General features: G+C 39.2%; 1 protein-coding gene across 3 annotated transcripts in view; it reads right to left on the bottom strand.

Annotated features, from left to right (window-relative positions):
* The window catches only part of LOC107563345 (oxysterol-binding protein-related protein 7-like), a 61,074-nt gene that overhangs the window by 19,557 nt on the left and 27,170 nt on the right, over positions 1-14,347 (bottom strand). For all 3 annotated transcript variants that reach the window (XM_016248199.1, XM_016248198.1, XM_016248200.1), the window contains 3 exons: positions 13,339-13,476; positions 13,171-13,234; positions 3,981-4,059 (listed from right to left, as the gene is read on the bottom strand). In XM_016248199.1, coding sequence (XP_016103685.1) covers positions 3,981-4,059; positions 13,171-13,234; positions 13,339-13,476 — 281 coding nt within the window. The remainder of the gene's footprint in view (positions 1-3,980; positions 4,060-13,170; positions 13,235-13,338; positions 13,477-14,347) is intronic.

Raw genomic sequence — 14,347 nt, 5'->3', positions numbered from 1 at the left:
TAAATGCACCAGTTCAGCTAGGATCTGGAGGTACTTGCGTTGCGATGGGGGTTTGGGGGTTCCCTTTGTTGTGGTCCTTGCAGAACAGGGGGTTTCCCGCGGTCGCTGATTGGCTGGAAGTTCGAAGCCAGTAGGCGTTGGGCAAAACTTAACTCGGAACACACGAAACTCTCAACGGAAAATAAAATAAACTAAAGTAAAGAAATAGAAGTAAAGTTTGACGAGACTAGGTGGCGTTTCTCCTCATGGTTTTGGAGGAGCTGGCGTGTAAGCCAGAGCATGCTCAAAAGCTAAAGAAGCATGATTAAAAAGCATAGCTCAAAGCTATGACTAAAAAGAGAGAAGAGCGAAGAGCGAGACGAGCCAAGAAAGGGGTTGAAGAAGAGTGATTTGATGGTGTCCTGAATATTTAAACTGGGCTTTTGGACACCTCCCAAATGGTGTTTTGACCAATTAGATGTCGTCTTTGCTCGGGGTGTTGTATATTTCTCCTCCCCATTCATAAATCAAATGTTATCTTATCAGTCACATGGTCCGAGTTTTTCCCGCTCTTGCAGAGTATAATTTTGGACGATTTCTATAACAAGAATATGATACATTTGACAAAGAATTGATTGGAAGAAACGTTTCAAGCTAGAATATTCAAACACATACATACCCAACATGAATATAATCCTATAAACTATTTAATAGTTATTCAAAATACATACACAAATGATTAAAACGTGATAGTCTAATGTGTGGGTTAGATACCTAAAATGGAGTTATGCATGGAAATTATTAGTTGCTCACAAGTCCTTTTAGTGTCATTTAGGTGCATGGAAAGGCAGTTTCTGTGCCATTCTGTGAAGGTATGAAGACCTAAGATTAAGAGGTCTGTAAGGAATCTCTGAAAGTCTGTTCTTTGTATCCTAGGTGGGGGGGACGTCAATCCACAGAGCTCGTGATTGTGGTTATCACGTGATGGTCATGCTGTCATCTCTTTGATCATTTAATCTTGATTACTTGCTCCCAAAATTGACAATCTCCTTGGAATTGTCAATAAGTGTTATTTTGTTTAAATGCTGTGAGCTACTCAAAGCTGCTAGTTGGTTCAGGCTTGTGGCGCCAGTATCTGATTTACGAACATAACGTGTCTTGGGCCTCTGTGGAACTCGGCTCCTCGTGTTTCAACTGTTCTTTATCAAATCTTACATTGTCTGATTCGGTCTGATACCAAAAAATGTTAAGCTTGGTGTTGAGAAATAGAGACAAACTCATGCAATGCATTACATGTCCCAAAGACGCAACTTTACATTAGTTAAATAAGACATTTAAATAATGGAACACAAATTTGGATTTTGGAAATTTGGAAACAAAACGGCTTAATTTAACTCAAGCAGCGTACGCTCTTCTGTGTCAGCCACACGCTGCATGGATGTGCTGTTTTCATTCAAATCAAAGCGTAAATACACATAGAAAACGTATCCTTGTGTCGCGGCTGACACAGAAGAGTGTACAGGTGCATCTCAAATTAGAATGTCGTGGAAAAGTTCATTTCAGTAATTCAACTCAAATTGTGAAACTCGTGTATAAAATAAATTCAGTGCACACAGACTGAAGAACAAGGAATGGATTGAGGCTGGGGTCAAGGCATCAAGACACAATTAAAAGAACCAAAGACTTAAACTACTTCAGTCTGTGTGCATTGAATTTATTTAATACACGAGTTTCACAATTTGAGTTGAATTACTGAAATAAATGAACTTTTCCACGACATTCTAATTTATTGAGATGCACCTGTATGCAGTTTGCTTTCAGTGGATATTCTCCAAAATGGCGCTACGGTGAAGTATACAAAAAGTATTCTCGTCGCTTCATAACTTTATGGTTGAACCACTGATGGCAGATGGACTATTTTTGTGATGTCTTTCATACTTTTCTGGACCTCGACAGTGTAATTTACTTGGCAGTCAATGGGACAGTCATAAGCCTCCCGGTTTTCATCCAAAATATCTTAAATTGTGTTCCGAAGATGAACGAAGCTTTTACGGGTTTGGAACGACATGGGGTTAAGTGATTAATGACAATTTTCATTTTGAGGTGGAGCATTCCTTTAATATGTGCTTAATTAGTACCAATAAATTGCTAATATTCTAGTAATATGTATGCTAATAAGCAACTAGTTAAGAGACCCTAAAATAAAGTTACCGTTTTTTCATAATTCATGCAATATGATTGGAATGGAATTAACAGGTTTCCAGATTTTACAATGTGCATTTTCATACAGGAACAAATAAAACCTAACAAAACTACCCATCTTTAAAAAAAACATAACCCAAATGACAACAGGCTCAGCCCTGCGTATGGGTAGAAAACAAAACATTTTTTTCAGCGTAACTACTATAAAGCGTGACAAGTTATTTATTGGTCAATGTTTCTGCAAAAAAAGACTAATGAAGAGGTCTAGGATTAAAACTTGCTGTAAAATGCTAAATGTTTTCATCATCATAACTTCATCTGCACTTGCAAAAAATGCAGTGTCTTTATTTTGTCATTTAGATTTATTTATTTAGCTCACATCATATGGAATGCATATTGCTTGTCTGTAAGGACCGAGAAAACATGAATATGAACTTGGGCAATTTTTTGTCAATTTGTTCTATTAGCCTAAATGGTCTTTTCCAGCAAGAGAGGATATTTATACATGTTTTATTTTAAAGAGGTCCTGAACTGCATTTTGCATAAAAAAATTCATCATTTAGAAATAAAAGGACATTTTCTACCCTGATTTTAGTCCTCTTGATTTGAACATATTGGCTCTGTTGGTCTGCTTTTAGACTTCAGTGGAAACACCCATTGCTATGATTGGCTGATATCTACATAAATCTCTGCTTTGTATTACATGTGGAGCGTTCTCAAACTTTAGAAGTTTTTACTATTACGGCTATTGAGATGAACTAATCATGGGGAGTGTTGATTATAGCATTTATTTAGATCTACTCCTGTTGCATGAAAGGTTGCAGCGATGAGCATTGTAGCCGATGAGACTGAGCACATGAATGCAGTGATCTCGTCTTTTTGCAACTCGAGTTTTGCACTTTCACAAATGCTTTCATCATAACTAAAAACGTCATGTAAGTTTCAGAGTTTGCACTTATAGTACAATGACTTCTTACATGTCAAAACATCTCAATTCATGACCCCTTTAAATTAAACTAAATGTGCATTTAATTACATTAAATTTAATATAATGCTTCACACACTGCTTTTAGATTATGGGCTCTTCAGTTTGTCTTTTTAGAATTCTTCTAGCCTATAGTTATCTAAACATCCCCATGGAGTAGAATTTGCACACTACACCAGTTTTATTACCGTTCTGTGCCCATCATCTGCTGTTTCCAACACTTAATCAAGCCACTCTTCTTTAAAACATGGTTTTATTTCATGTCATTGCATTGGCTCATGTGTTGAGTTATTTCTTCAGCAACCATTCAAGTATTCTACAGCGACTCATTTGGCGCACATCATTCCCTTTCTATGAAACCTGTAAACAGCATTCACCAGTCTACCTCTAAAGCGACACCAACTCTATAGCGGTTTGCCAGAGCATTGCAATTATTAAACTTAATTACGCATTTATTAAGATTAACAGTGATTCTTAAACATTGCTGATTGGTCATTGTGTTCACGTGCTCAACAGATACGACTGTGATTGGCTTCAATGATCATCGCTTCTTACTGTTGACAAGCAAGTACTTATGTTGGTACTTTGACAACACTAATTCCTGGAGGCTCTGTGTGCTACTGTGTGAAAATTGTGTGATCCTTTCCCTTCAATGTGCATTTTAAATGGCCACATCTGGATATAAAACTCAAAACTGAATGAAAATGAATATCCAAAGACACTTTTAACATCTCTCAATAACTGACTAAGTTTTAAGATAAATTAAATGATTTGATTCTCAACTGTGTAGAGAGCTCAGTTGAACCATACTCACTTTGGCAGAGTGACATTAACCATTCCAGATGAAACGATTTCCACTGACTTCCCCCAGAACTTATTCTTCCATCTTTGGTCTCAAAATGTAGAATGAATGAATGAATGAATGAATGAACGAACAAACAAACAGAATAAAATAAATGCATATATTTATATTAAAAAAATATTTGAGGTGTGTGATTTCATTTGGTAATGAATGTGACATATAGAATTACAAGTCTATTTTTATGATAGCACTGACTGTAAAGGAGTAATCAAAATAGCCTAACACAACTCTGTGCTTTTGTTCTCATTTATTAATTTTTAGTTTAGTGAATTTAACTTCCGCTTTAAAAGCCTTATTTTTGTTTTTAGATTGCAATGTTACAATGTTAGAATGAAATGTGATTTTAACCCCTTTTTGCACATGATATAAAGGCTTACATGGTTACATTCACTTTATTTGTTTTCATAGCCTTTATGTATTGTTTTGTTGGACAACATTAGGCGGTAAGTGAAATACATATACATACACACACACACACACACACACAGAGTATATATCATAAATTGGCCAGAAAATACAGAGATATGAATTTTTGCCCATATTGCCCAACCCTACATTGACCAGCCAAATGCTGCATTTATAGCACATACAAAACAAGCCGTTAGCAAACTATGACTGTCCAAGCAAGAACTGGCAGTGTAATTTTAGATTTTTTTGCTAGTGGCAACAAATGCACCACTGGAAGGTCAGTGTGCAGTACTCGACAACGGGGATCGGTCACATTATTTTAAGGTCCACTTCTCACCATTAACAAAACAACAAACAACTTTTGCCTCAAACTCCTAATTTGCTGCTTATTAATAGTACGGTAGTTTTTAAATTGAGGTTTTGGGTAGGATTAGGGATGTAGAATATGGTCATGCAGAATATGTGCTTTATAAGCATGTTATTAATCTTGATAAAAGGCATGCTATTAAGCAACTTGTAAGAATTGGTCCCTATACTAAAGTGTTACCAGGGAATCAGAGATCAGTGGAGCCACCCATGGGCCTCTCAGCAGACTGCCTCTGTAAGGAGAGCTATAAACCATTGCGATTGGATTACACGTGTCGCAACATATCTTCAAGACCATCCTATGTATCTGGGTAGAGAGATAGTCTTGATACAATAGAGCATTGTGGGTTAGTGTGTAACAGTGGTTCTCCCAGTGAGAGAGAATCTCTCCACCAGCTTATGTAGGCCAGGGTAGATATATTTGCTGTGCATGAAATAAGGGTAATGTCTTAGAGTTTGTCAACTGGGATTGTTTTTAAAACAAACTAAATGTGAAAACACTGTATGCAGAACGCCTGCAGAAGACACCCAAAAACATTGCTGTACGTTTCCACCCACCCGTGTCATAGTCTGTGTGATGAGGGCAGGGGGTCAAACAGTTTGAGAAACAGCTTCTTTAATGGCTTTAATAACGCATTCCAGTCAAATGTAAAATTAAAATGATAATTCAACTTAAAAAATAAAATAAAAATCTGTATTTCATTGGTCAATTTTAGTAATTATTGTTTTTTTTCTAATTAATTATCTAATATTATACCATGGTCTGATTGGCTGGCAGGTGTCAATTAAAACAGTTTAACGCACAAGTAGTTCCAAGTCGGTTTAATCACCGTTTCATATTAATGCGCTGCTTTCAGTGACACACACATGGTGTTGCTAAATTGTTTTGGATGGTATTATCACATTGCTACCATGATTAAGGTCAAGGTCAATTTATTTATATAGCACATTTAAAAGCATCTAGTGTATACCAAAGTGCTGTACAAAACCAATAACAACAAGGAGTAAGAAAATAAAAGAAAACTACAAAAACAACAAATAAAAGAGATTGTAGACATTACAGTACACAAAACACAGTTCAACCAAACACCAGAGAATACAAATAGGTCTTCAGCCGTGATTTAAAAACTGTAATGGATGGGGCAGATCTAATGTCCTGAGGCAAGCTATTCCATAGTCTAGGACCAGCTACAGAAAAAGCATGATCCCCTTTCAACTTCAAACGAGAGTGGGGAACATGCAGGAGTTGTTTATTAGAGAATCTTAAAGTTCGAGAAGATTGATACGATGGTGCTACACCATTTAATGCTTTAAAAACAAAGAATTAAATCTTAACATGGATTCCATACGGCATTGGTAACCAATGAAGAGATGCTAGGACTGGGGAGATGCTTTCCCTTCTCTTAGTGACAGTCAGCAACCTCACGGCTGCATTTTGAACCAACTGTATGCGATACAATGAAGATCGAGATCCATATAGAGGGTTCCCTTTCATGGGAACTTCGAACTGCGTCCTCTAGGGGTCGCTATGGGGGGGACGCCTCGTCGTGACCCGTGTCTTAAGCATACATTGAAAAAACACCAACTCGTTGGCCGGCGACAGCCATGACGTCACTACCGGTGCGACTATAGTATAAATAGGCGCCGGGAGCTACACATCATTCTCTTCTTCGTCTTCATTGACTCTTCTGTTTGAAGCATGCATTTCCAAGGTAAAAGTAAGAGCTATCTCTATTTTTTATGGCGAGCACTAGCAGAGCATTTAGAAGGTGTGTGCATCTGTGTCGTCGCTATTTGACACCAGATGACACACACGATCTAGGTGTTGTTTGTTTGGCCGAAGAGCACACACACGATTTCCTCAAGGGGGCAATCTGCGTGCATTGCGAGTTTTTTCCAATGAAAAAACTCCGTTCTCGTTTGTCTCTCTTTTCAAGTAAAGAGGGGCAGCCATCTGCTTCCCGCGGTTCAGGACCCTCCGCTGCTGAGGCACGGAGGAGAATGAGCTCGTGGGGATCTCAGGTGGACCTGGCCGATGAGTTTAGAGAGGGGCTTTCCTTCTCGCGCTCATCGGCGGGGGGCGAGAGGCAGCCACTGGAGGGTGATGTTTTCTCTTTAACATCATCTGATCCAGGGGCCAGTGCTCTGCTGGGTTCAGCCCAGGAAGAGCAGGAAATGGATGATGAGAGCGGAGAAGCTGAGGCTGAGCCTTCTCAATCCTCCTGCCCTGCGTATGATGAGCTCTTAGAGGTTATGGGTCGCGCCACGGCAAGACTTGACTTGCCATGGATGCGGACTAAGGAAGTGGCGTCGCGAGGTCGTCTCGACGAACGTTATCTTTCTGGCCATAACCCTCCAGCTCAGGTGAGTCTTCCTTTCCTTCCTGATCTCCATACTGAGATCGAGAAGGAATGGAAGAAGCCGTTTTCCTCACGCATCCATCGGTTTCAGCATACCAGTTATGCGAATATCGAGGCGATGCGTGAAAACGGCTATGAGAGAATGCCCCCTGTAGAAGAGACGCTAGCTAGCCATCTCTCTATGGGTGAGACCGTCTCTCAAAACTCCCTCCTTGCCATCCGTGCTTCTTCAAGCTACATCTAAATTGAATGGCAGGGCATACGCAGCAGCAGGCCAGGCTGTTGCTTCGCTGCACACGATGGCGGTGCTCCAGGCATACCAGGCTGGTCTCGGTTTGAGGATCAGAGACGAGCACAGAAGGCTAGTGTTGTGACTCACGCTCCTCCTCCGCCTGCGGGTAGGGGTAGGAAGTATCGTGGGTCAAAGGGAGGTAGGCAAGACCTAAGGGATGTGATCCAGACAAGGCGTCAGCGCTTTCGTCCGGATCAGAGTAATACTTACGTATCCACCCTTTCCCTCAGGGGGTGTAACATCTACCCTTTTCTTCCCCTTCAAAATTCCCCTGTAACCACCATATCTCCACCTGACCGAGGTTAGGTGGAAGCTTCCTGCATAACAGTCTCCTTCTGGACCCATGATGTTTTTGGTTGGTTCTATGGTTAAATCATAGTAACCACCTTACTGATGGTCCGGTCTAGAGGCTTCTCCGGACGGAGCTCCGACGTGGGAGCCATTGTGGGTGAGTACGATCTATGTCTAAATATATGCATGTATAAATATATGTATGTGCTAATGAACTGGTGGTTGTGTGTATACCCTTCTGCTAGTTTCTTTGCAGTGTTTCGAACCATGGTTACATAAGTAACCTGAGACGTTTTGCAATCGTTCAAGTCTGGAAGAAATGAATGCATGGATAATATCCAAATCCTTAAATGAGAGCATAGGTTTTAAGTTTTTTTTTTAGGTTTAGCTGCTCTGCGCCACTGCACTTATCTGTTTTTCAAAATTCACAGGGACAGCACCAGAAGGCCCAAAAACAACAATCTCAGTTTTGCTTTCATTTAATTGGAGAAAGTTTCTTGCTGTCCAGCATTTAATATCTGTAAAACATTTGAGGAGTTCATAGTAAGAGTTCTCAGAACTAAGGGGGATGTAAATCTGAGTATCGTCAGCATAGTAATGATACGAAATATTATATTTCCTCATGATAGAACCCAAGGGAAGCATATACAAACATAATAAAATAGGACTCAAAAGTGACCCCTAAGGGACCCCATATTTGAGTGGTGCAAAACGAGAGGATTTTTCAATAATCACCTTTACTTAAGATTAAGCGGAGTAGTGTGATCAACTGAATCAAATGCAGAACTAAGATCAAGTAAAATTAAAATGGCAGATTTAGGGATTTAGAGTCCAGAGCAAGGATTTAAAATAAAAGTTGTTATGAAGAGGTCTCGAGTTTACCATTGCCAACACGAGAATGATCTTCCACAAATCCATTTGAAGTTTTCACATATTCCAGCGATGGAAGATTTTGTAGATTGGCACCTCTTTTGATAATCCGTGGTCGCACTATAGCGCAACCAGTTGTAGCCTCATCTGGTAGGACGGGCAGTAGACAGTATAGCGATGAAGAGAGAATTCCACCCCCCCCCCCCCAAGCGTTGACCATGCAGGTCGCACAACCCTGACGCGTGCAAGGATCTTCTGATCCTGACCAAAAAGCCATCCCGTTTTCCGTGCTTTCTGTGCTACCCATTTACCGATAGAATGAGTAGCTGTGGCAGGTGGCCTCAGGAAACAGCGAAGAATAGCAGGTGTTGAAATACTGCTCTACACATTGAGCACACAGTTCAGTGACAGCGGACTGAATATCAAGACGGGTTTGGCGATCATAGGAGAGCAAGGTACCGATTCCTTGTGCACATATACACATTGATAACACAAAACACATACACAGTACCGCCGCTCCCTGTACGCAGAGTACACAATTTGCATAGGGCACCATCCCAGATGCTCAAAAAAAAAAACTTTTGTTCTATATTACCATTAACATATGCATATAGATAAATACAAATATAAATATTAACATATACAGAATTATAAAAAATGCATTTGTAGTCAGTAGGCTAAGCACACGTAACGTAACATTCCCGTATCCACACCCACCCTCACCTCATGTTTGCAAATGATCATAATTGATGGACAACTAGGCCTATGGCCGGAAACAAAACATCAGCAGTCCAGCGCCAAGAAAAGAAAAAGTAAAAAAAAAAAAATCCCAAGATGAAGCCCGTGTATCCCTTTCAGGTATGTTCATATTCCTGTCAAACTTTTTTTGGCTGTTGACGTTAATAACGTTTATTAACGTTAATTCAGGTTTTAATTATCATATGATGAGCTCATTGACGACTTTGCCTCCAAAAAAAAGCAGGAGTGTGCCTTTGTAAATTTTGAAATCTGGAATGCTCCAGCAGATGACGTATATCAGTGTTGATTTTCTGAGTGCCTTGTTGGCAGAAGCTATTAACAGTAACCTACATGTGATTGGGATAGTCAACACTACAAAAGACTATTGGCAAGCAACAGCTACAGTGGCGTAGATGGTAAAGCGAGTGATTTAGAAGTTTTGACACGATCGACCAGTGTTCGAATCCGCCTTTTGCCGAACTTTTTTTTCTCTCCCTTTTCAAATCTCATATCACATCGGATAGGCATTTTTCTTCAATAAAAATGAAGGAAATAATCAAAAAGTTTAAAATAAAGTATCGGGTAGGGTTAGGGTAGGTGTAGAGGGCTTTATTTGTCCCAATAAGGTGGCATACATTTTTTTTATTTGAATTAAAATTATAATTTACACTCAATACGTTATTATTACATACGGTTTTATAATTTACCACACTACTGAGGTGCAGATAATTGCCACAATTTCCAATTAGTAGTATAAATAGCAGAAAATCCTGCTATTTTATCATAGTGTAAATGGAATCTACAGCTATTTGCACTTGGTGTAAATAGCATCTATCGCTAAGAAAATATGCTATATTCACTTGGTGTAAATGGCATCTAATGCAATTTATTTATTTACTTTTGTTTCATTAAAGATCGATTTTGACCCCTATAATGAGTGTTTTTTTAAATTATTATTTATTTCCATAATATTTGGGGGAGGGTCACAACAATTCAATTCTGCTTAGGGCATCCATTTTCCAGCAGCGGCCCTGCAAATACATAACAGCAAAGAACATGAGCAACGGCAGACCAACAACCACACTGGCAGATGAAAAGAGAAACCCCCCCCCCCCCCCCCCCAAGCGTTGACCATGCAGGTCGCACAACCCTGACGCGTGCAAGGATCTTCTGATCCTGACCAAAAAGCCATCCCGTTTTCCGTGCTTTCTGTGCTACCCATTTACCGATAGAATGAGTAGCTGTGGCAGGTGGCCTCAGGAAACAGCGAAGAATAGCAGGTGTTGAAATACTGCTCTACACATTGAGCACACAGTTCAGTGACAGCGGACTGAATATCAAGACGGGTTTGGCGATCATAGGAGAGCAAGGTACCGATTCCTTGTGCACATATACACATTGATAACACAAAACACATACACAGTACCGCCGCTCCCTGTACGCAGAGTACACAATTTGCATAGGGCACCATCCCAGATGCTCAAAAAAAAAAACTTTTGTTCTATATTACCATTAACATATGCATATAGATAAATACAAATATAAATATTAACATATACAGAATTATAAAAAATGCATTTGTAGTCAGTAGGCTAAGCACACGTAACGTAACATTCCCGTATCCACACCCACCCTCACCTCATGTTTGCAAATGATCATAATTGATGGACAACTAGGCCTATGGCCGGAAACAAAACATCAGCAGTCCAGCGCCAAGAAAAGAAAAAGAAAAAAAAAAAATCCCAAGATGAAGCCCGTGTATCCCTTTCAGGTATGTTCATATTCCTGTCAAACTTTTTTTGGCTGTTGACGTTAATAACGTTTATTAACGTTAATTCAGGTTTTAATTATCATATGATGAGCTCATTGACGACTTTGCCTCCAAAAAAAAGCAGGAGTGTGCCTTTGTAAATTTTGAAATCTGGAATGCTCCAGCAGATGACGTATATCAGTGTTGATTTTCTGAGTGCCTTGTTGGCAGAAGCTATTAACAGTAACCTACATGTGATTGGGATAGTCAACACTACAAAAGACTATTGGCAAGCAACAGCTACAGTGGCGTAGATGGTAAAGCGAGTGATTTAGAAGTTTTGACACGATCGACCAGTGTTCGAATCCGCCTTTTGCCGAACTTTTTTTTCTCTCCCTTTTCAAATCTCATATCACATCGGATAGGCATTTTTCTTCAATAAAAATGAAGGAAATAATCAAAAAGTTTAAAATAAAGTATCGGGTAGGGTTAGGGTAGGTGTAGAGGGCTTTATTTGTCCCAATAAGGTGGCATACATTTTTTTTATTTGAATTAAAATTATAATTTACACTCAATACGTTATTATTACATACGGTTTTATAATTTACCACACTACTGAGGTGCAGATAATTGCCACAATTTCCAATTAGTAGTATAAATAGCAGAAAATCCTGCTATTTTATCATAGTGTAAATGGAATCTACAGCTATTTGCACTTGGTGTAAATAGCATCTATCGCTAAGAAAATATGCTATATTCACTTGGTGTAAATGGCATCTAATGCAATTTATTTATTTACTTTTGTTTCATTAAAGATCGATTTTGACCCCTATAATGGGTGTTTTTTTTAATTATTTATTTCCATAATATTTGGGGGAGGGTCACAACAATACAATTCTGCTTAGGGCATCCATTTTCCAGCAGCGGCCCTGCAAATACATAACAGCAAAGAACATGAGCAACGGCAGACCAACAACCACACTGGCACCAACTTGCTCAGCAGGACACCTCAGCCAGCATGTTTCAGATAGACACTATGCTAGTTGCTAAAAAATTATACAGCAACACGAGTCTGAACAGTCTGACGGTGGTTGAAGCTTCAAAGCTCTAGGACAAGTTAGAGTCAGCATTTCAGTATGTTGGCTTTCTAAAGCCAACCTAATTAGTCAATACTAGCTTTACCAGCACAGGATTTTGCCAACGATCCTGCCTAAACTTCTTATCTACAACTTTTCATTCTTCACCATTGCTGACCTAGAGACAAAGGTTAGTAGCTACTAAAAGAGATAGTTGTGTCTGCTTAGCATGAGCAGCACTGACTTAAAGAGCGGTTTCACACTGCGTGAACAAAGGCATTACTAGAGCGCAACCATTGCAATTATGTGCGTTTACACTGACCACATTTCTTCTGACACTGCACAGAAAATAAAGATATTTCTGGTAATACTTGGCCAAATGTTGTCTTTAATAACAGCCAAAAACATAAAATGGTTTTGAGAAAGGGGTAATTGAGAACCATTTTAAACTTAACAGGGTCTTTGCGTTTCAGTCGCCCTGCATAGGCCTGTCACGGCAATATATTGCCTCAGAAGTAATTGTGATTACAATAATATTGTAATTTTACGTCCATTTTATGCCACTGACTATAATATTTCAGCAGTACCTATCAGCACCCTCAAAGCATCATCTGGGTAACGCTGAAGCTGATATTGACATCAATTCAATGCACTGAACAGCGCTGATGCCAGTCGTGGGAAATCCCCTTAAATCTGAAAGGATGCTACAACAAAGATAACGCTTTCATCTTCTGATAACTGATGACAAACAGTTTTTTTCCATAAACAATTGCTGCTAGCATGGAGGCAGAGGTCTGATCAGCTTTAACTAAGCTGGAAGAGGGTGTCTGATGTTCAAAAGACTCAAAATACACCAAAAGTCATAGGACACAATACTGCTTGGCATCAAAAAGTGTTCCATTATATCTGCTTATTGGTATTTTCTCGGTTTTGAAATTAATATTAAACATAACATCCCACATGAAGAATTCATAAAATTTTGAACCGTTACCTTGCCAAAAGCTGAAGTTATCAGACTCTGCATGGCAGGCAGACACAGGTGGGTGATGACTGACCTAGAAAGAGGAGGGGGAAAAAAAAAGAAAAAAAAAAACTTAAATTGCAATTATTTCAAACACAGTCCTTCATATTGTATGTCCTATATATTAAGTGTTCATACCTGCTCTGCGATATAATGGAAACCATGGTCCTCCCGCACATTCTCATACGTTTCCCCTAGAACAGGGTTAAAGGGTTTGTAACGATTACGCCAGCTGGCCCAGGCATAGCCTGAAATAGAGAACACAGCCACATAAACCTGAAAGAGAGGGGAAAAAGGCAAATTACAAATAATACCTCAAACTAATGCTGCACATGCAGTCAACTCCGCTTATTGAAGGTTATCTTCATAAACTGAAACAAAGACAAAAGTTAAAATACAAAAAAAACAAATATACATTTTCATGATTAAAAAAAAAAAAAACTCAAAATATAGTTTTTGTTGCTGCAATTTAATTAGAATTTAGTTATACAATTTGGACGGGGTGTTTTAAAGTGAAATCTGTCATTGTTCTTTTACACGCATGCAACTTATGGTGCATAGCAGCTGTACATTAAAGGTGCTTTGCAGGCCAGTCGCTCTGCATAGGCCGGTCACTGCGATATATTGTCTCAGAAATAATCATGACTAACAATATTATTGTCCTTTTACAATCATTTTATGTCACTGACTATATAATATTTCAGCAGTAGCTATCAGCACCAGTCAGTGCAGTTAAATTGTTATGCCAGTAGGTGGTAGCAAGGGTCTGTCTTTATGAGTAAGTCATCATTAAAGGGGTCATATGATGCAATTTCAAGTTTTCCTTTCTCTTTGGAGTGTTACAAGCTGCTCGTGAATAGATAAGATCCCTAAAGTTGCAAAGACTAAAGTCTCAACTTTTATAAAGAATATCTCTTTGGGTTTAAGACTGGTCCACACCCTCCTAAAACGCCTTGTTTAAACACGCCCCCACATGTCTACGTCACAGTGTGGGAAGATTTGCATAATGCCGCACAAATGTTCACGCAAAGAAAGGCAGCGTAACTTTGTTGCCATGTTGTGAAGACACTGTGTTTAGTTGCGAAAGTGAAAATACTTTGTTTGGCCTTTCAAAAGAGGACACGACTAGAAATCAGTGGTTAAGTTG

The sequence above is a fragment of the Sinocyclocheilus grahami genome, unplaced genomic scaffold, assembly GCF_001515645.1.
Source record: "Sinocyclocheilus grahami isolate Dianchi unplaced genomic scaffold, SAMN03320097.WGS_v1.1 scaffold869.1, whole genome shotgun sequence".
Classification (NCBI taxonomy): Eukaryota; Metazoa; Chordata; class Actinopteri; order Cypriniformes; family Cyprinidae; genus Sinocyclocheilus; species Sinocyclocheilus grahami.
Note: the sequence above shows the minus strand (reverse complement) of the source record. Positions and strands in the feature narration are given on the sequence as shown.